Below are 19734 nucleotides of genomic sequence, written 5' to 3' on the forward strand. Positions count from 1 at the left end.
TGCTTTTCCAGTTAAGTCCTTTCTTCACTTTCCTCTCAAGCCGTTTAGAGAAGATCAAAGTCATCGAGCTTCTCGCGGTAACGCATGATGTTACGCTTGATCTTGCTGGAGTCGACCCAGGTCACAAAGTCCTCGAGGTTGCGAGTAACCATGAAAGCGGGATCATTGACGACTTCAGTACCAACACGGACCTGTCCTTGTTCGATGAAAGTGGCAGCCTGCGAGAAAGAGAAATAAGTCAGAATAAAAGACCCTACCGTAATATCCATGTACATCTCGCAGTTCAACACTTACAGCCTTAATAGTCTCAACCATTCCGGATCGAACCATCAAAACCGCCAATCGCCGCCGACAGAATGCCGAAACGGTAACCTCCCGCTCAACACGGGACAAACTCGCACCCTGCTCACGGGACTGCTTCAAGATTCCCATGCGCCATAACTTCTCGATCAATTCTGACTCCAGCTGCTTGCGCACAGGGTCGGTTTCCGGGTCGAGCTGGGAGAGCTTGTGGGCGAGGCCTCGCAAAGATCCGCAAAGGCTGTTGTATTTCTTGTAGTCCATAGGATCTTGGAGGAGGTAACGCTGGCGGATCATGTGCTCACGGTGATTGCCATCGGATTTGTAGGTGTGGAAGTCGACCTTCCGGAGCAACCTGTTTGGCTTCGTTAGATGCTGTCATGAGGGTACAAGATGAGGCCAATGATCGTATGTGGAGAATGGACTCACTTTTTCTCGTGGTGCTTGAGTTGACGAACCATCTTAGCAGTTTAGTGGCTCGTGTAATGTAGGGAATTGAGACTGCACAAGAGCTTGCGGCCGTCAAAGAAAATCCGCGATAACGAAAAATTGTTATCTAGGCGGTGGGGTTCTGCCACCAATGCCTGTCACGTGTATGGATCCTCTTTAGAGGTAAATATAACACACCTACTATTTAATGGCATGTATAATGAACCCAGGTACAAAGACCGACAAGTACATTAATGAGCCGAGGGAGAAATGAAAATATTCAAAGTAATTCATAAAAATAAAATATAATCTGGATGCCGTAAAGTAAGTAATCGCAAGTCAAACTCAAAACAAAACTCATAATAATGACGAATATAAAGATACTGAAAAAGATAAGTAAAGAAAATAAATAGCACTAAATCCATCACTGAGCAAAGTTCGTAAGTCGGGATGACAGCTCAATCTTCTCGCTCAAGGCGCGAATGTTTCGCGCCCCCATAATGTCTAGCAAGGACACCTCTGCCTTTAGATTCTTGACGATCCAAGAAACAAATTCCATGGAAGCAAGTGAATCAATACCAGAGAAGCTGAACCGCTGGACATCAATTTCAGATGCTGGGATTGCAAGTAGAGAGGAAAGCCTCTCAACGACACCATCTAAAATGACAGCCACAGCTTCACCTGCGTCGGATGCTGCAGAAAGACAAGTGGCAATGCTGACAGTCTTCTGGTCATTTCCTTCTACGCTCTTAGCCACATTGGCCGAGCGAAGATGAGTGAACAGAGGAAAATCTAGATACGATGGTATCGGGATATTGTTCTTGGCACACATTTCTGCGGTCGGAAGCCCAAGAACCAACTGAGAGGGTGCGAAGCTGTTGAATCCCATGTCCTTTTTGTATCGATGGTCGATGAGGAATTCAACTGCCCGGTGCACCTCACCCTCTTGTAAGAACTCGAACAGTGTGTCTGTGTGGGTTCGCATTGAGCCTCGATTTTCTGCTACCCAACCCACGCTAGATACACTGCCGAGATTGATGCTTGATGCATTCATTCCGCGCTCGGTACGGTAGGCAGCCAATGCGTCCTGGAAAGTGTTTCCAGCGGCATAATTTGATTGGCCACGGTTACCAAAGATGCCTGCGACGGATGAAAGCATGACGAAAAAGTCTAGGTCCACTGGTAGATTCTCATGCAAGTTCCAAGAGCCTTGAACTTTCGGACGAATTGCTGTCTGCCAATCGTTAAACGACATGCCTGCGAAGGCGCCATCCTGTTTTGTATCAGCATATAAGCGTGCTAAAGATTCCAGGAATTATCAAGACTTACTCGCAGAACCATAGATCCCTGAATACACCCCTTAATTGGTGGAAGTGATGAAGAGCACTCCTCAACGACGCACTTCAGGCGCTCGGCATCGGCAACATCACAGGTAAAGATGCGGGACTCACATCCCATATCTTTGAGCTTAGCAATCATCTCTTTAACTGATTCTGTAATTGTTCCCGACCTCGACAAAAAGATAAGATGCTTTGCACCGCGTGAAGCCATCCACAGAGCCAAGCTCCTTCCAAGACCTCCAAGTCCACCCGCAAGAAGATAAGAAGCCTGACCATCAAACTTATACGGTGGAACGATATCGGGGATTACCGGGATTTTGTTCGAGGATTCAGGAACGAACACAGTTTTTCCTTTCCTAGAATGTTCTTGGAGGGCTTGTCCGCCATCTGTGATCTTTGCGAGACTTTCAACGGCGAAAGGTCGGACCTGACTGATCTTGGATTCTGCAAAGAGATTCAACGTATCATGAATGAAATGATTCATAAGGTCCGGACGATGTTCCATCAATAGCTCAATGTCAAGCATTGTCACCGTCACGCATTTTTGAATAATGGCTCGGTCAAGAGTGACATCAACCGGACTGGTTTTGCTCGGGACATGAATGAAATGGCCCAAGGGAGCAGTGCAAGCGATTGATTCTTGCAAAGCATCGCCTGTCAAAGTGTTGAAAACGACATCAACACCAACTTGATTGGTACATCGCAGTACAGCTTTGACGAAGCTAAGGTCTGCGTTGGAAAATATGTTTTCTGTTGGAACGCCATACTCCGATACAAGAAGTTTTCGATCCTCGATTGTCGGCACTGTAATGTAAACAGAGGCGCCGATAAGACGTGCATACTGGAGAACAGCTTGACCAAGAGCCGTGGCACCGTCGTTAATGAGGATAGTTTGATTCTGATGCAGGCAGGCTACCATGAAGCCGTACATTGCAGTTGCATAGATTGTTGGCAGCCCTGCCGCAACATCAAGCGCAACATTATCGGGTATCTTGACCACCCTCGATTGATCAACGCGTGCCACAGTTCGAAAACAGTGTGATTTCTCGCCGAAAGTTGTGAGAACAACACGATCGCCGAGGCTTATGTCAATCACTTCTGAACCGATGTTCCTCACGAGTCCGGAAGCTTCATTTGATCCCAGGGCGGCGCTGGAGTTAGAATTCAGACCAATGGAACAAACTTCCACTTCTACTTCAGATGGCCCGAGATCTTGGTCATGCTGATGGTCCGTAACCCAGAATAGTTGGCGCGATTGCGACTTGGACTCTGGGAAAGACAGTTCCAACGGCCGACTCACGTCACCCATCTGAAGTAGCTCGGGACTTGGACCACAAGAAGGGAGAGCGAGGAATTGATCCGCGCTATTCCACTCACGAAGACGACCAACATGGAGAGTTTCGTTTTGTAAGAAGTATTCCGCATGTCGTTCACGGGAATTTCTTTCCACAAACTGATGGCTAGCAATCTGATGAATGCGTTTTGCCAAAATCTCCAAATTGTCACCCGAGACCGATAGAGTCACAATATTGGAACCATCTGAATTTCGTTCCCAGCGCACTGTGCGGAGAAGGCCCAAGCTCATATTGGATAATGGCTTATCACGGGGGTCAGGGGTGACCCAGAAGATATTCTCACATTCCGTGAGCAACCTCCTCACAGCTATATATTCAATCTCAGTAACCTGCGAGAGGAACGGTGCTTGGAGGTCAACCAGAGAAATGCAAAGAGTGTTCGAGCTAGGCACGGAATCCAGTTGTGATGGCTGTACCAAAGTCACCTTGGGGAAGGTGGTTTTCAACATATCCTGTAGACGACAAATAGCAGGATTTGCTTCCGCGACCTCCAAAGTAAGAATGAAAACATTTGGTCCAGGATGGTTCTCAATCAACTGGGCTGTAGAGATCATACTGCTTTGCCAAGTCAAGTCCTTGTCGGTAGAACTTGGATATTCGATATCAATACCGGAGAAACCAGATTCAGCGAGAAGGGTATTCCACGAGGATGCAGGTATATATGGACACCACTTTCGAATAGACTCGTCGCCAAGCCACCACCCGGGAAGTTGACCGAATACAAGAGGATACCACAGGAAGTCCTGTCGAATTCCCTCTTGCATGATAAGCTGACCACCAGGTCGGAGCAAAGATCTAAGATTCCGCAGTGCAGTATGCAGGTTCTTTGTTGCATGGATGACATTTCCAGCGAAAATCAGATCGTAAGAGCCCTCTTCAAAGCCTTGCTCAAGTGGTCCCTTTTCGATGTTGAATTGCTGGAACGACATGATGTCGCTCCAGGACTGGAAACGGCGCTTTGCCTTCTCAAAGAAACCAGGTGAGATATCGGTAAAGGTGTAAGTTGAAATGTTTGCTCTCGTGGCATCATTCTCTGGTGCAAGCACGTTAAGCACCTCCGCCGTGACGCTGCCAGTGCCACCGCCAATCTCCAGAATATTCAGCCCCGAGTGCTGATGGCGAAGAAGAGACAGATGGCTCTTCAAATGTTGGGGGAGGTCGTATAAATGGAGCCCTTCTTTGTACACACCTTCCATAACGTTGTCTTGGCCAAACATCAAATTCAATGGGTCAACCTCTTTCCGAACGACAGCAGCAATGTTGCGGCCCATGCGGGCAGTGATGGCGCCCTCGGCACTATGACTTTCGATCTCATCATAAACAGACTGCTTCAGAGTAGAATCCAGAGAAATCTTTTGAAACTCGGCATAAGGAAGGTGGATGATTGAATCATCCGAAAGCATCTTTTGCCAGTGAATCATCCACTCGTGGAATCTTATCATGTGAGGATCAAGATTCGTAACCTCAAGACCTTGAAGTTCGACCATTGCATCGTTAACATAGAGCATAGTCGCCATTTGAAGTTGCTTTACCCAGTAACGATCCGATTCATGATCGACCACGGAAATTGAGCTGAGCCCATTGGCTGTATCAGAGTCAAGAAAGTGAACGTCTGGCTTCCATTCGATAGCGGTGCATAACCTTCTCTCGGCATCCTCAACCAATGTAGACTCGAGAGGCGTAAGCTCGGTACCATCCATTCGAATACAAGGCTGACCCTCAGCCCCCATGATTCGAATTCGACCTTGCAACTTCTCATTCACACCGTTGCAAAGTGATGCATGTCCCACAAATTCATAAAATGGGACAGAATTCAAGTCTGATGAAACCCACATGTCATGGACATATGTGGGAAGCAGGATATGATCCAAAGCCGGTTTGCCACTTAAGTCAACACCTGCAGCAATCATCATGTGTATCATGCTATCCATGGTGGCCGGGTGGATCAAATGTGAGTGCATGTACCGCTTGGGCATGGATTCAGCAATTTCGGGAACTGTTACCACGCCAGTCATCAACCCAAGTCGACATCCACTGTCTTGCACGTCATGGAGGTTTCGGAACAAAGGACCGAAGTCAAGTCCAATGTCTTGAAGATTGTCATATGTCTTCGCGAAGTTGATAGATTTCGTGCACAGATTTCGAACTTTTTTCATTTCCTCTTTCCAAGCTCGAGCTTCTGCGATTTCTTCATATCCATTGTCCACCGGATCAACGGATGCTTTGTATTCAACTGCAACCTGACCATTGCAATGTTCTGTCCATTCATCGCTTGACTCATTGAATGAGCTGATTTGGAAACGACGCCAAGTCCTCGAATTTGACGGTCCATCAGCGGTTGTCATTGTTAGGCTAATCTCGATGCCTTCCTTGGTGTCTGGAACTACCAAGGCTCTGTTGATGGACACCCGTCGAAGCTGAAATCCAGCGGTTTTCTTTTCTCCCGCCAATTGCAGCGAAGCCTCAATGGCCATGACGAGAAAACCTACTCCGGGGTAAATAACATTTCCAGCAACCTGAAATTGGTTAGTTAAATTGGCAATCATAGGACGAAAGGATGAAATAACATACCACATGATCTCTCAGCCAAGGGTTCTCATTCAGACGAATAAAATGTCTCCATCTAGGGGCATTTGAGTCCCAATCGGAAACAGGGGCGCCGAAAAGGTTGTGGCGTGGGAAATTTCTGTTGCGGAGATTTCTGCTAAGTCGACTCTCATACAAATTCCTCTCCGTATGTTTGAAGCTGTACGGTGGTAGATTGATGAGCAACTTTGCGGGCCTGTCTACATGGATACGAGCTGCAAGATTGACTTGATGCAAGTCCAATTGGTAGCCGCTCGCAGCCAAAAGCCCGACTGTGCTAATCACAGGGTTCATAGTTGGATCATCTCGTTTGAGAACCGAGAAATATTTGTGGTTAGTATGGGCGGCATGGGAGGTCAGTGTCTCCTTTATGGCACTTTGCAAGGTTGAATGAGGTCCAATCTCCACAAAGACAGGAAGCCACCCAGGAATATCCAACTCGGAGGATTTTTGCACCGCTCGAGAGCGCATTGCTTGTAGTCCGCTCGTAAAGCGCACTGGAGAGATCATATTGTCCACCCAATACTGAGCAGTGAGGTTCTCTGACACAACCTCCTCTCCAGTTACTGTGGAGAACATGCGAACAAGGTGCGGTGCAACAAATCTTTTTCCAGAAGATAAGTCGCCCATCAAATGATAGTAATCTTCAGAAATGGCCCGCATGTGGGCGGAATGGTAGGCATTTTTCACGTTAAGCTTGCGTGCAAAAATACCGTCAGCGTCCAGCCGCTCCTTGAGAGAATCGATCAAGTTTTCATCTCCAGAGACGGTGTTATTTTTCGGACTGTTAAAGCAGGCAATGACTAGCTCGCCATGATGATCTTCATGAACCTTTTTCATATAGAATTCAAGTTTCGAGACGTCAAGGCCCACGGCGAGCATTGCACCATTGGGTCCCACTTGATTTGATGAGGCATAGCCACGATAGTATGCGGCTTTCCAAGCCCCTTGCCTGGACAATTTTCCAGCGCAGTAAGCAGCGGCTATCTCGCCCGATGAGTGGCCTGTCACGCCAGTTGGAAATATATCCCAGCTTGCTAAAAGATCCACAAGAGCCACCTGCAGTGCACTGCACAGTGGATGCGCAATTTCGGGAAGGCCCACGGAGGAGGATTTCTTTTCCACTAGAAGCTCATCTATAACATATGTCAGTAAAAAGTATTTGGCGATAAAACAGGGAGTGATAGTACCGATAAGTGACCAGGAACTTCCTAGTCGGTGAATATATTCTTGTGCCTCTTCGAGGGAGTTTCGGAACACAGGGTACACCAGCAGCGCTTCCCCCATATTTGCATACTGTGCACCTTGCCCGGTAAAAACAAAATGGAGTTCAGGTACATTGAGTGACCGAACTGGCTTTGAGAAATTGTGCTCGGCGAGATTCCATGAAAGCTCCTTGACCGTGGAACCTGATACAAAGCTCCTCCATGGAAATACTGAGCGTCGCTTTGTGAGCGTGAAAGAAAGATCTTCTAGGAGATGCTCAGTGTCGCTGGGCTGGTCATACTTTTGGCGCAAGTAGGTGGAATATGCACGCGCAGTCCGCGTAACACCGCCTTCATCGAAGGCCGACAGCAAGTATATCTTGGGTACGTTTTCGTAAGTAGGGCATGGGATCGTTGAGCCAATTTCCAGAGAGGCACGAGAATCTTCAGTTTCTGATGGTTCGGGTGTGCCAGTGGAAGCATTGCCACCAACTTTCTCATCTGTCAAATCGGTATTGCTATCAAGATCGGCACTCGTGGCTCTGGGAATGAATAGAATTTGGTCCTTGACTTGACAAGTCTTTGGTACTGTAGCATTGGTTCTGTGTGCAGCTTGAAGGCGGCGACTGTGAAGATAATGGTAGGCGTCGTCCAGGACACAATGGGCATTGGCTCCTCCAATTCCGAAAGAGTTCACAGATACTCTGCGGAGTCCTTCTGATGGCCATGGAGTAATTTCCTTGGGAAATGCAATGCCCCATTCCGCCGCCCGAACTTTTGCATTCACCTCCTGGATATCGAAATTGGGTGGAATGATACCCGACTCGAGGATAAGGATAGACTTAATGAGACTGGCCACGCCGGAACCTCCTTCCAGATGTCCAATCGTAGACTTGATGGTTCCAACGTACAGGGGCGTCTCTCGTCGACACTTGAATGCCCTTGCCAACGCCCCCGCCTCAATCGGATCGCCTATGCTGGTTCCAGTCCCATGGGCCTCGACGAATCTAGTCTGTTCCATATCCAACCCGGCTCTCCAGTACACCTGCCGGATAAGTCTTTCCTGGGCCTCCGCACTGGGGACAGTAAGTCCCGAAGTACGGCCATCCTGGTTGACACCAGTTTCACGGATGACGGCACGGATTGTATCACCGTCTCGAATAGCGATGCTCAAGGGTTTTAAAACCACTGTGCCCACACCTTCCCCACGGGCATAGCCCTCCGCACGGGAGTCAAAGCTAAAACACCGGCCTTGAGTTCCGAGAAGACCATGGTGGCTCATGCCGACCGTCTCCACAGGATTCTCCAGGATACTCACCCCACTAACCAGAGCCTTGGAACGCAGAGTGAATTAGCTACCCATCCCCAGTCACGTCATCAGAGAACGACATACCATATTTGTCTCTCGAGACCGGAGGCTCTGTACAGCCAGATGCAGTGCTACCAAGCTACTAGAACAGGCCGTGTCAATGGTCATACTTGGACCCTTGAAGTCAAAGAACCAGCTGACTCTGTTTGACAAAATCGCATTTACAACACCGGTGGGCTTGTACTTGAGTGCAGTCTCTGGATCGGAATTCAGGATTCCCAGGTAATCATGATTGAATCCGCTGACAAACACCGATGTATTGGAGCCAGCAGCGGTAGCCATTGGAATACCGGAGTTTTCCAATGCATGGTAAACGTTTTCCAGGACCAGCCGCTGCTGGGGGTCAAGTGTCATAAGTTCGTTTTTGGTAATGTTGAAAAAGGAGCCATCGAAATAGGCAGGATCGCCGGAAAGGAAGTGGCCTCCTTGGACGTGAAACTAGTGAATCCCGAATGTGTCCTTGTTAGTATAGTGAAATTATACATATGTAGCGAAATCAGATGTAATGATAGAGCAAATGGAAATATGACCTACTGTTCCTCCATGCTCTGGATCTGGATGGTAAAACGCATCGGCGTTGAATCTTTCTTTTGGTATCGTGGACCAGGTCGAGCGAGCTTGTAGCAATAATTCCCACAGGCCTTCAGTGGTAATAGCTTCTTGGGAGAACCGAGTAGCAAGACCAATCACGGCAATTGGCTCTACCACATCAGAAGACACATTCACATCTTGGGGAACAGCCCTCGGTGGCCGCATGTTGTAGATATAGATAGATTGAGAATGTAGAAGATTTAGAGCTGATTCGAATTCTTTGTGCAAGAAATGAATATATGTGAAAGAAGATGAGAGCTCAGATTGATGAAGGAAAGAGAAAGGTGAGGAGGAAAATCCGAATATATAGAGAAAATCTATTTGAAAGGATCATAGAGACAGATCTGGGTACAGTTGTTGGAACTTTCCAATACTGGTATGAGTAAGTGAATCGCCGTAAAGCCAAATACCAACATTTGAACGTCACTACCGAGGCCCTGGACGGCGTCCCATAGCCTTATGGTCCCCGGGTTGCCTGATTAGTCTACTTGATTGAGAGTTTTAGTAAATGCGTTTTTCGGAACGATTCTGATCGAGAAATTGCCCCTCGCAAAGCCTTTACAAAGCCTTTAATTGGTCCAAATGATGAGATCAAGCCAATCGAAAGGGATCTGGTAATAATATCCGGTTCCCATGTCTGTGGAGTGTTGTCAATGTACTTGATACTATGTCCTTTTGTTGGCCCCACTGTGGCTTCTAACTTTCAATCCCCAAGTAGTTTGAACTTTCAGTCAGAGCCTTGTTTTAATTGAGTCTTACCACTATCGCTAATTGGTTAAATGGTCTGTCAGATCTTTGGATCTATGGCTCTGATCCGCCAACACAACTTTCTTATATCCCTTAATAGAACGGTCACAATCACGATCAAACCCATATTAGATAGGGAGGTTCAATTCAATCATCCGCAATATTGAATCCTATGTAATGAAATCATAGACTACACATTGTTCTGTGTAGTATTGATAGGGAATTTAGTGGCATTGTGGATAACAAAGAAATCGACACCGCCATTTAAGCCCAGGCAAAGAATCAACAACACAAACCCTTGTGATACTACAGGGATAAGTTTGAAAATGATGAATTACTATACTGAAACTCGGAATAACTCCCCAATTACCACATCATGTCCAGTCAATGGCAAATTTTCAACTTGATTTTGTGTCTAGGCTTTACTCTCTTGGGAAATACTTGCGATATAGATTAGCAATGGCTAGGATTCATGAGATTCTCATTTTCGGTGTCAAAAAAAGCCGAGCCGTGTTCATCGTCTAATTATGTACAACCCCCAATGTGGATATGGACTAAGGACAGTTCTTTGTTTTGATAATGGAGTCTAGTCTCGTATAGCGCCGAGTGGAGGCGATCTCAACGATCATATGAACGAGGTCGCGTACAGCATGGGATCGATCTGCGCGGTTAAACTTTACCGGCTGCTATTCCGCAGCCGCCACAGAGCATACGTGTCCAAGATTGGCTAATTGTATTTGTTGGAAGCAGACCGTTGAGCAGCGGCATGAAAGAAACGAACGAGTGGGTCCTGTTAGGTGGCACCGTGGAGCCGGGGAATATCCGGCTGTATGCACCTACGCCTTTCGATCTTCTTACAGGTAGCCCCTACGTCTATGGGGTCTTCTTTTTTGGATAATGCTGGTGATTTTCTTACAAAAATGCCGGTACTTTGATAGCTTCGATTGACTCAAAATTTGGGATTTCTAGTGGCGTTGACTACATACATTCTAGCGTGTATCGGGCGAACTGCGCCCAACATCGACCAGAACCACGCTAGTAGTTGATCTGGGTGGAAAATACACCCAACAAGAAAAAACAATAAATTGATTGGACAGAAATCAAAGGAAGGCATAGATACTAGTACTATCAGTTGATCTATACCCGCTACTGGACGGATTACCCATCCTCTCTTGTAAGCGAATAAACAATTCTAGTTCCATTCGACCGCCCGGGTTTGGGCTGTCACCAATCTCTTTCGCCATATTAGATCCCTGGGGAAATCATACAGCACCCTTCATATTGGCAAGCACAGACTGGCGAAAATGCCAACAATACAGTTTATCTGGCATACGGTCGGGATTGTTTGGATCCCGGCAGACAATGTCCAGGACACGACCATCGACCCCCAGGAATTGCCACCGAAATCTATTATCTTGTACCCATCCCAAATGAACACTAGTAAGTGGTCTATCGATCTTCAAAGGCAGAGTAACTTAGCGAACATCGGGACTGAATTAAGCAAACTTAGTTCCTAATTTAATTGCTATTTTCTCTTCCAAAAAAGAAAGAACTTACTTCGGGGACAGTGAATTTCATAGTCATCTTCTCTTAGAATATCGGTGTTCATGGGCATCATTTCACCTGTGGGTCTTTGACAGATTGAAATAATGACCTCGACACAAAAAAAGGTATCCATCAACATATGAAAGAGATTGGCGTTCGTTATTCATTTGTCATACTCCTGAGATGGTCACCTATGATACCGTCGTAAAAGGTTAGCGTTTCTATCAGCTGAGCGGGACATTTTATGGTAGAAAATACTTGGAAAGAGCGAAAGGGAGAAGGAGCAGGAAACGTGTGGCAATTGAACAGGATTAAGAGAGAGAAAGAGCTTACTGAGTGGAGAAGAGAACGCAAGCAGCATTCGCACACAAGCACCCTCGCTTCCCCAAAAAATCAAGCCTTTCGTCGTAGGATACACCCATAGGATTCCTGCGGTTATCAGATTTTTGATCACAAAAAGGTTCCCACTAATAAATGTCCAGAATGGCGCTTCAAGCTCATGAACGTTTCCAGCCAGTGACCATGAGGAATTCTCCTTAGAGAACAGTTGAGGAAGGAGAAGAAGAAGTGTGTTATTTCAAACCTAGACGTCGCATAAAATTTCTGCTGGCACATAATAATTAAAGATGACATAGGTTTCCCGCTATATTAGTTAGACTTTGTACTTGGTAAGAATTGATATACTATACTCAGGCTTTGAATTAGGAAAATCATTGGCACCATAATGAGCACTATCCCTCCTTCTATCCCGCCCTCTTCCCGCCCTCTACTACTTGGGAACCTGTGTTTTTTTGCAGCACCTGATTGGCTGAGAGGTCTAAAATGGGTCCAAACACTCTTTGAGTCTTTGTCTCTAGATGGCCCTAGAGTCAGTCTTAGTCAGGTGATTCCAATGATACCAGTTGACCATCTCCCTTGAAGGTTTCATAAACCCTAACGCGGCGCGGTACCAAGTCTTGTACCTACTAACAGGGTAGATAGTGAATACTTGAAAAAGGTACATACGCGATACTCACTAGTGCAGGGTGGGTGCATACCTAGTACTCGAGTCTGGAGGATTATCAACCCAGAACTTACCCAGTAACAGCACAAAATTAGTATTTAAGAAATTTTTAATTGATTGTTCTCTATTCTCTTCCTGATCAGTGCCTACGAATTGTTTCCTACTTTTCAACAGCCAACTGGAGGTGATCATGCAATCAATTGATGGGATTTTGCGCAAGTACCGGAGTAGCAAAGGGCGAAAGATAACATTGAATGTACCTAATGAACCGCCGTAGACTAAACCCATTCAGAGTTTACTATACAGTATGAGCGACATGGAAAAAATACATTTAACTTTCGATTCGAGCTTCTGGAGCCAGAAATTTCGATGGTTGTATTCTTTAAGCTCGATGTCATCGTAAAGTAAATACACGTAGATCAGAGACACCAAATAAAGATTCCAATGTAATTCAAAGGAAAGTACTCCTTATGTTGTGGGCGTCAAAAGAGTGAGATGACACCACCCACACAGAGAAGAACTGGCTAGAACCAATAAAACACTTAAGCCTGGCCCTTGCAGGCAGCGTTGTCGGCGGCACAGGTGGCCATGTTGGCATCGGCACCAACGCGGCAGGTATCGTAAACGTCGGCACAGCAGCTGGCGTGATCGCCTGCACATGAGGCCATGTTGGCTTCAGGGGCAGTGCGGCAGGAGTTGAAAGAATCCTGGCAATCGCTGTTGGTCTTGGCCAAGGCACCGGTGGCCAGAGCGAGGGCAGCGAAGAAGATGTTGAGGCGGACCATTTTGATGGGTATGTGGTTTGTTGGAGGACTGGATTGGAAGGTAGAGGTAGAGGTAGAGATAGAGATTGGAATTATAATTGTGATTGAGGTTTGAATGATGTCTCTTTGGTAGTCAATCGGAGCCCTTTTATACCCCAAAGATCTACAAATGTCCTCAAAAATAGGAATTATCCTTTAGGCTCCCGACAATCGGAGATTTCTGTCGGTCAATGGCCATTCAGCTTGTTGGGGCAGATCGTCTGAAACAAAGCCTTTTTCCAGGAGATGTCTTGGATCTTCGATGAGAAAAGGTCTGAGGGACGACCCCGGAATTATCTGAATGTGGTGGTTAGCTTTGCGGATCTCGGGTGGGTTGAAGTGAGACATGTCTAAAAGGAGGGAGGTCCACATGGGACACTGCGCTAGCAACCATAATTAGACCGGAGCAGCGTGGATAAGGTGGGATCCATAGAGTGGGATAAAGTGGGCTTGTACTGATTTCATGAGAAAAAGACGGTGTAGAAAAAGTGGTAAATTCTCTTGGAGAGATCTAAAAAATTTGGGAACATGGTGTTGCTACGAGAAAGAAACCGTCTCCCAGGGCAATAATTGGCATTACCCATGGATGTAGGGAATTGAGTGAAGGCAAAGTAGGTAGAATTTTACTACGAAGTAGTAGCTAAGAGCTGCTGTTTTCCCAATATCTATCAATGATCAACAGCTCAAAAAGTGGACGGGGCTATGCATTTTAGCATTCAATGTTCTTCAGGATCCTCAATAGCCTCCTTTGTCGGTTAGATCCACTTTAAGTACTTTAAAATAGCTAGTGAACAGCCCAAATAGAACGTGAGATACCATTTACAAACCCTCATAGTATTGTAATGAATTCTAGAGAGGTCCCAGTAAACAACAGTCGCGGCTCCTAAAAGATTAAAATTTTGTGAAGACTTGATCGTCGATATGGAACACATCTATCATCGCCAGGAAACAGATCAGGGGAAAGAGTAGTATATTCACTAACTAATAGTAAGCTCAGTTATCACAAACCAATTGGATATCATGTTTGTTCGCCATGCCCAAAACTCCAAGATATGGTAAAAAGGCCGAAAACAGAAAGACAGACAGAGAAATTGCCAGTGCTCGAAACAAAAACAAGGAATTATAAATTTAAACAAATGCTAGTTCACCACTGCTGGCAACAGGAAGCCCCCGACTGCTGAGGTCGCGAATCGGTGGCGGTGGGTCCAAGTGTGTGTTTAAGAAAGGGTTGTTGGAGGTCTTTTGTGGGCTTGCCTTCCGAGACAAGTGCTCATCAAGATCGGATGCTATAGATGAACTGGGTGGCATAACCAACTGTCCCTCCGCATGAGCCATAGCCTTGGAGTGATTGCCAGATTCTCGACGGCGATTGCTGCTCAAACTAGTCTCACTCCAGAATCGAGGGAGCGGTGAGATAACACCCCGATAGTCCTGCGCCAAACTCAACTGGCTTTGACTCTTGCCACCTCCTTCAGCCAACGGGAACAAAGTTTGTGGAGGCTGGAGAGTGTGGTACTGCGACATGCGGTTCTCATCACCATATTCGGAGACCGATAATGCGGTCGAGTGTGGGCGTTCTTGGATCGATTTTCGGAACTCATCGGTAAAGGTTGATACAGACACTGTGTCTGCACGACTGCGAATGCTTCGAGCTCGCTCTAGGGCGCGCAGACCGGATGATGTACGGTGGCTGATCTGGGCAGAGAAGAGTGGGTTGGTGGAGTTACGGTGCTTTGCTCGGCTGTGGACGAATGCTTCTAAAGAATCCGCTTCCGAGATAGTGGACTCATCAGGCTCCACAGCGCGCAGAGTAAACCGTTTATAGTTTTCGGGAATACTTGATGCCATGCTGTGTCTCATTCGAGCGGCCGCAGGAGGTCGGGGGAATAGGGGTGCCATGTTCATCATGCTGCTCTCGTCGCTCATCAGAGAGGCTTTGGTACTCTGCCATGACATATGCACAAGCCCGTGCCCAGGAGGGCCGAATCCTCCGGCACCATGGCCAGCGCCGCTAAACCGCACTGGCAATCCGGAGGCAACAGAGGAAATTCCACTTGATCTTTTGGAGTATCGCTTGGAGCGAGATGACTGCATAGACTCGCGTTTCATGGCGCGGGGCTGAATTGACTTTAGGGGCTCACGTCGCGAGCGATTTGTAGATCGGCGACGACGCACAGGGGGGCTGCTCGTGAATGAGAGGCGTTGGTTTTGTTTTCTAGTGGGAGACTGAGAAAATGGCTTGTCTTCTTCGATGATCGAATCTCGTAAAGGGACAAAAGCACTTCGCTTAGGCGAGCGCGGTGGCGGATTAGGGGTAGGAATGGGACCCATAGAGTCTTCTGGTTTTTCAAAGGATGTGACGTTCCACGCGGGGCCAAGCTCTAGCTTGGGAAGATCAGAGGGAGTGATCGGACTCATCCAACCATCTGAGTCTTGAGAAGCCCTTTCGGGCCCAGGCTGGCAGTTCGGCATATCAGGTCTGACAGGTCGTGGTGGAGGTGACTTGGTTGTAAATTGATCTTCTTCCTCCACCACCTTGGGTTTTTTGCTTCGGCGACGCCAACAGCAGAAGAGTATAATTAGGCTCATGATCACCACAACAGGAATCACAACCGAGATGGCAATTACTCCGGCCTTCTTGTGAGAAGGGGTGGCCTGGTCTGAAAATGGATCCCCGGAGCTTGAATGAGTATCTGATGGCTCAAGGACATAAAGTTCAAAGTCTTGGGCGTCTTCGGTATCTCCTTGATGGGCCGTTAAAGCCATGGTGAACTTCTCCGGCTTGGCATCTGATGGGACATGGCCATAGAGCGTTTTGTTATCAGGAAAATAAGTAAGCCATGATGATAATTCTTCGGGGAGGTCAACATTTAGTTGAACAGAATCGTCGGTGACGGTAGACTGGTTGAACACAAACGTGAAGTCCTCGCCAATGGTCGCTTCACAGCCTTCGATAGTCTCTAAGAAAAGCTTCAAGAAGTCTAAACGCACCATGAGCGACGCCTGGTCTGAGTATGTATCCGTAACCGTAATTGTGATGTTTTGATTGACAGCATCCTTTGGAGGTGTGCCGCTCAGAGAAATCGAATTGTTGTCCATTGACAACCACTCTGGAAGTTCTGCGTCGACATTTGTCAGGTCCTTGCTAGAGATTGGCGAGCCATCCACAGTAAGAAGATCTTGGAAATCGGGCGTGGTGAATTTATCGCCTCTAGTGAGGTTGAATGTCTGTGCAGTTTCGTTGAAAGCGAGTATGTGGGGACCGATGGCGAGCTGGAAGGTCATGTTCGCAGCGCTGAAGCCAGCCACGTCGGAGGCAATAAGCTGGAAAGTGAAGGTTTCTGGCTCAGCTCCTGGAAAAGCCGGAGTGTTACCGACAAATTTGAGGGTCGAAGCATCAAAGCTAATCCATGATGGTAGCGGAGCGTTGTTAGGCGATGTTCCATAGTATATCGTGGAAGGGTGAGTATTTTGAAAGGTGGACGGATCAAACTCGATTGCGAATGGGCGACCAGGGTGGATGAAAAGTGTCGATGGGTATGAAACAGGACCGACAGTCTCCAGTTGCTGAAGAAGAGGCGTGCCTTTGGTTGGTCCTTGATCTGCAGTTACAATAAAAGTAACGTCCATGCTGTCGGACTCTGCGCCATTTGAGGCAACGAGCTTGAAGTTCTTAGAGCCCGCATCGTCTGATCCTGGTGTTCCAGATAGTACACGACTCCCATCTTCTACCGATAACCATGATGGCGCATCCGAGAGCGAGTATTTGGTGTCTGAATCTGAGTTGGCGAAAGTGCTGGCCGCGAACACCCATCGAAATGGCTGTGAAACTCGCGCGACCGGAGGCAGCTGTGAATTAATGGGATAATTAGCAGCAAGCGCTGCGGCATTTACTGCAACCACAAAGGCCAGAACGATGACGAGGAAAGGTGCCATGGCCAGTCGAGATGCTCGAGGTGAGCTGGCGGACAATGATTAGATTTGAAGGCACACAGAGAGCACGACCATCAACAACAATCATAATCTACGCACCAAAAAGAAGCCCTCGGGTGGCGTTTGGGGAATACTGGAGAGATAGAAGGAGATAGAAGCCGAAGATGAAAGAAAACGCCTCCATGATCTCTTGGAAGGATACCAACGCCCTCTCGTGCCAAAGGGACCGATAGGGAGCCATCAAGGCGTGCCCTTTCACGAAAGCCATGCCTGGATATGCTGAGCGTCACTGAAGTATGCAGCAGAGTGCAGAGTGACAGCCGAGAATGGGGGGAAGCGCGTCGGGACTCGGGCTCACGTTTCAAGCAGCAAGGGGTGGCTCCTTCAATCCACCAAGGAGCGCAGGGCCCAACCACCCCCCATGACTTCCGGCCCTTCGTCACATTTCCAAAGGATCGAAAAGGCAAGGAATAGAATATGCACCCAGGAAGAAAGAAGATTAGACCCCGCACGAAGTAGTGTGCTTCGGATAGCTGCAGGTGGCTTTTCATCCATCCAGTTCTAAATCCAGGACCAGTCGAATACCTGTCCGTCCAGGGGCATAATAGTCAGGGATCTCCTCTTGCTCCTTGAATCCACATCTCCCATACAGTGCCCGGGCAGGTTCCCTGGCCTTATCTACCCACAGTTGAATGTACTGGCAGCCCTCCTTCCGTAGGCGCTCCTGAATGTAGGACATAAGTTGCTGCCCGACACCCTGCCGGCGACAGGCCTCTATCACACAGACCTTGTGTAGGAGAGCAATGCCCTTTTGGCGCACATACACTGCATAAGCAATGAGCTCCTTTTTGGTGCCTTCGCCGGTTTGCGTCGCGTATAGTACTCGCGTGTTGGGCTTTTTTCTCCACAACTCCTCTCCGAAAGGGAAAGCCTCATTGGTTGGAAATGTCTTCTTTTCGATCCGTGTTATTTGGGCAAGGATCTCCAGTGCTTCGTTCCTCTTTAAGGAATGAATATCCGAGACGGTTATTGTGGGCGGCATTCTTGATCGCACCGTTAAGATCTGACTTCATTCCAAAATCCAATGTATCACAGCTTTTGATTGGAGCGGTGTCAGACGCGCTGCAGGCAAAAATCTCACGCGACGGTGCAACTTGAGTCTATTCAAAGAACAAATTCTCGGGCTTGGTGGAGGCGTAGTAGTCACTGACTCACTGATAGTGCTCAGATCGATTTCTCACAGGATTGGATTTGGTTTTCGCGCGTCAGGGTTTGTTTGGTCCACAACTCCTGCCTCAGGCACATGTGCAGTACTACCAGTTCCTGAATTGAATCATTGAATCATGTGTGTCAAAGATAGAGAGATGCCTGCATGGTAAGCCGATGCCTTATGATATTATCCAAGCCACAGTTAAATTCGTGCGAAACCCGATTTGCTCAGATCGATACGGAGTATTGTTGCCAGAAACCCGGTCGCACCTCGGGGCTTGGTTGACGAGCCTACTTGGCTAGCTAACGGAAAATATCCTGAAGAGTTTCTTTATTTATTACTATTTAAGGAAACCCCAGCTATCTAAAACACATTTAAAAAGTGCCATTTGTGACCTTTATGAGGAAAGGTAGTTGCTTCATTGGGTCCCTAAGCCAGTTGATGCGCAGTTGCACGAGTATCCGCCTAAACTCCCCACACCAAACAACCTTGGAAACCTACAAACCACGTCCTTCCGACATCACATCAGCGCCCTCGCGTCCCAGGAACGCGAAAGCGCGATTATAGCGACATGCCCACAGATGCTGATAATAAACGCCAGGCTGCGCGCGACGTCATCGATATTCTCGAGGACATCTCCAAGATTTTGGTATGTAGCCTTCTCATCCACTCGGGGAATCACTTGCGACGGATACTAAGCAATGAACCCTAGAACACAAACCTAACCCGGACGGAGCTATCTTTATGTGTCTCCTTAATTGAGAATGGTGTCAACCCCGATGCTCTTGCTGTACGAGATCCCGCCTTGACGATGTGTCACCATCTCGTCTGCCGATCAATGCTCACACTGTGATTTTAACTGACCGAATTTCTTGATTTAGGCTGTGGTTAAGGACTTGCGCAAAGAGTCGGTGAATGTCAATCGCAGCCAGTGATCCAGCATGAGATTTGTACGACTGGTATCACTGTTTCCAGCTTTTGGTGTCTTGAGCAAGAATGCCCGATGGAGTACTTGTTTGACTTTGGTTTATGGCGTTGAATAGTCTACTTGACCTATCCTGAAAGATACCCTTTTGTTCCATACTGTTCAGGTAATGAAAATCGAAACTCAGATTTGATTAAAGGCCCGCTGGGCTACTTTATCCTATCATAAAAATAGAAATTGTAATCTCTTCAGAGGTTTAGGTAGTACCTCAAGGTCTGTCGGATGGGAGGGGCATAGACGGAAATGAATGTCAAAGATGGCTCAGGAACTCGCAAGTCATGAAGATAAAAATCAGGGCTAGCATGGACATTATTCAAAGCAATAATAGAAGGT

General features: G+C 47.3%; 6 protein-coding genes across 6 annotated transcripts; 1 reads left to right on the forward strand and 5 right to left on the reverse strand.

The window, feature by feature from the left end:
• Nucleotides 1–44: 44 nt before the first annotated feature.
• N7466_002555 (snoRNA-binding rRNA-processing protein IMP3) lies at nucleotides 45–761 on the reverse strand (the record flags this gene model as incomplete). Its single annotated transcript, XM_057161953.1, has 3 exons — nucleotides 45–218; nucleotides 295–655; nucleotides 730–761. 3 exons carry the CDS (start codon nucleotides 759–761, stop codon nucleotides 45–47), a joined length of 567 nt encoding a protein of 188 aa, XP_057025238.1.
• Nucleotides 762–1153: 392 nt separating this feature from the next.
• On the reverse strand, nucleotides 1154–9340 carry N7466_002556 (type I polyketide synthase; the record flags this gene model as incomplete). Its single annotated transcript, XM_057161954.1, has 6 exons — nucleotides 1154–2002; nucleotides 2059–5940; nucleotides 5996–7146; nucleotides 7201–8548; nucleotides 8609–9022; nucleotides 9119–9340. The coding sequence occupies 6 exons, from the start codon at nucleotides 9338–9340 to the stop codon at nucleotides 1154–1156; spliced, it is 7866 nt and encodes a 2621-aa protein (XP_057025239.1).
• Nucleotides 9341–13012: 3672 nt separating this feature from the next.
• On the reverse strand, nucleotides 13013–13255 carry N7466_002557 (uncharacterized protein; the record flags this gene model as incomplete). The annotated part of the gene is made up of 1 exon (XM_057161955.1): nucleotides 13013–13255. The coding sequence occupies one exon, from the start codon at nucleotides 13253–13255 to the stop codon at nucleotides 13013–13015; it is 243 nt and encodes an 80-aa protein (XP_057025240.1).
• A 1146-nt stretch (nucleotides 13256–14401) lies between these two features.
• N7466_002558 (putative transmembrane glycoprotein) lies at nucleotides 14402–17209 on the reverse strand (the record flags this gene model as incomplete). Its single annotated transcript, XM_057161956.1, has 1 exon — nucleotides 14402–17209. One exon carries the CDS (start codon nucleotides 17207–17209, stop codon nucleotides 14402–14404), a length of 2808 nt encoding a protein of 935 aa, XP_057025241.1.
• A 544-nt stretch (nucleotides 17210–17753) lies between these two features.
• On the reverse strand, nucleotides 17754–18248 carry N7466_002559 (GNAT family N-acetyltransferase; the record flags this gene model as incomplete). The annotated part of the gene is made up of 1 exon (XM_057161957.1): nucleotides 17754–18248. The coding sequence occupies one exon, from the start codon at nucleotides 18246–18248 to the stop codon at nucleotides 17754–17756; it is 495 nt and encodes a 164-aa protein (XP_057025242.1).
• Nucleotides 18249–18987: 739 nt separating this feature from the next.
• On the forward strand, nucleotides 18988–19351 carry N7466_002560 (mitotic-spindle organizing protein 1; the record flags this gene model as incomplete). Its single annotated transcript, XM_057161958.1, has 3 exons — nucleotides 18988–19065; nucleotides 19129–19206; nucleotides 19298–19351. 3 exons carry the CDS (start codon nucleotides 18988–18990, stop codon nucleotides 19349–19351), a joined length of 210 nt encoding a protein of 69 aa, XP_057025243.1.
• Between the last annotated feature and the right edge of the window lie 383 nt (nucleotides 19352–19734).

This window comes from Penicillium verhagenii, assembly GCF_028828195.1.
Source record: "Penicillium verhagenii strain IBT 33310 chromosome Unknown utg000003l_segment0_segment0, whole genome shotgun sequence".
Lineage (NCBI taxonomy): Eukaryota > Fungi > Ascomycota > Eurotiomycetes > Eurotiales > Aspergillaceae > Penicillium > Penicillium verhagenii.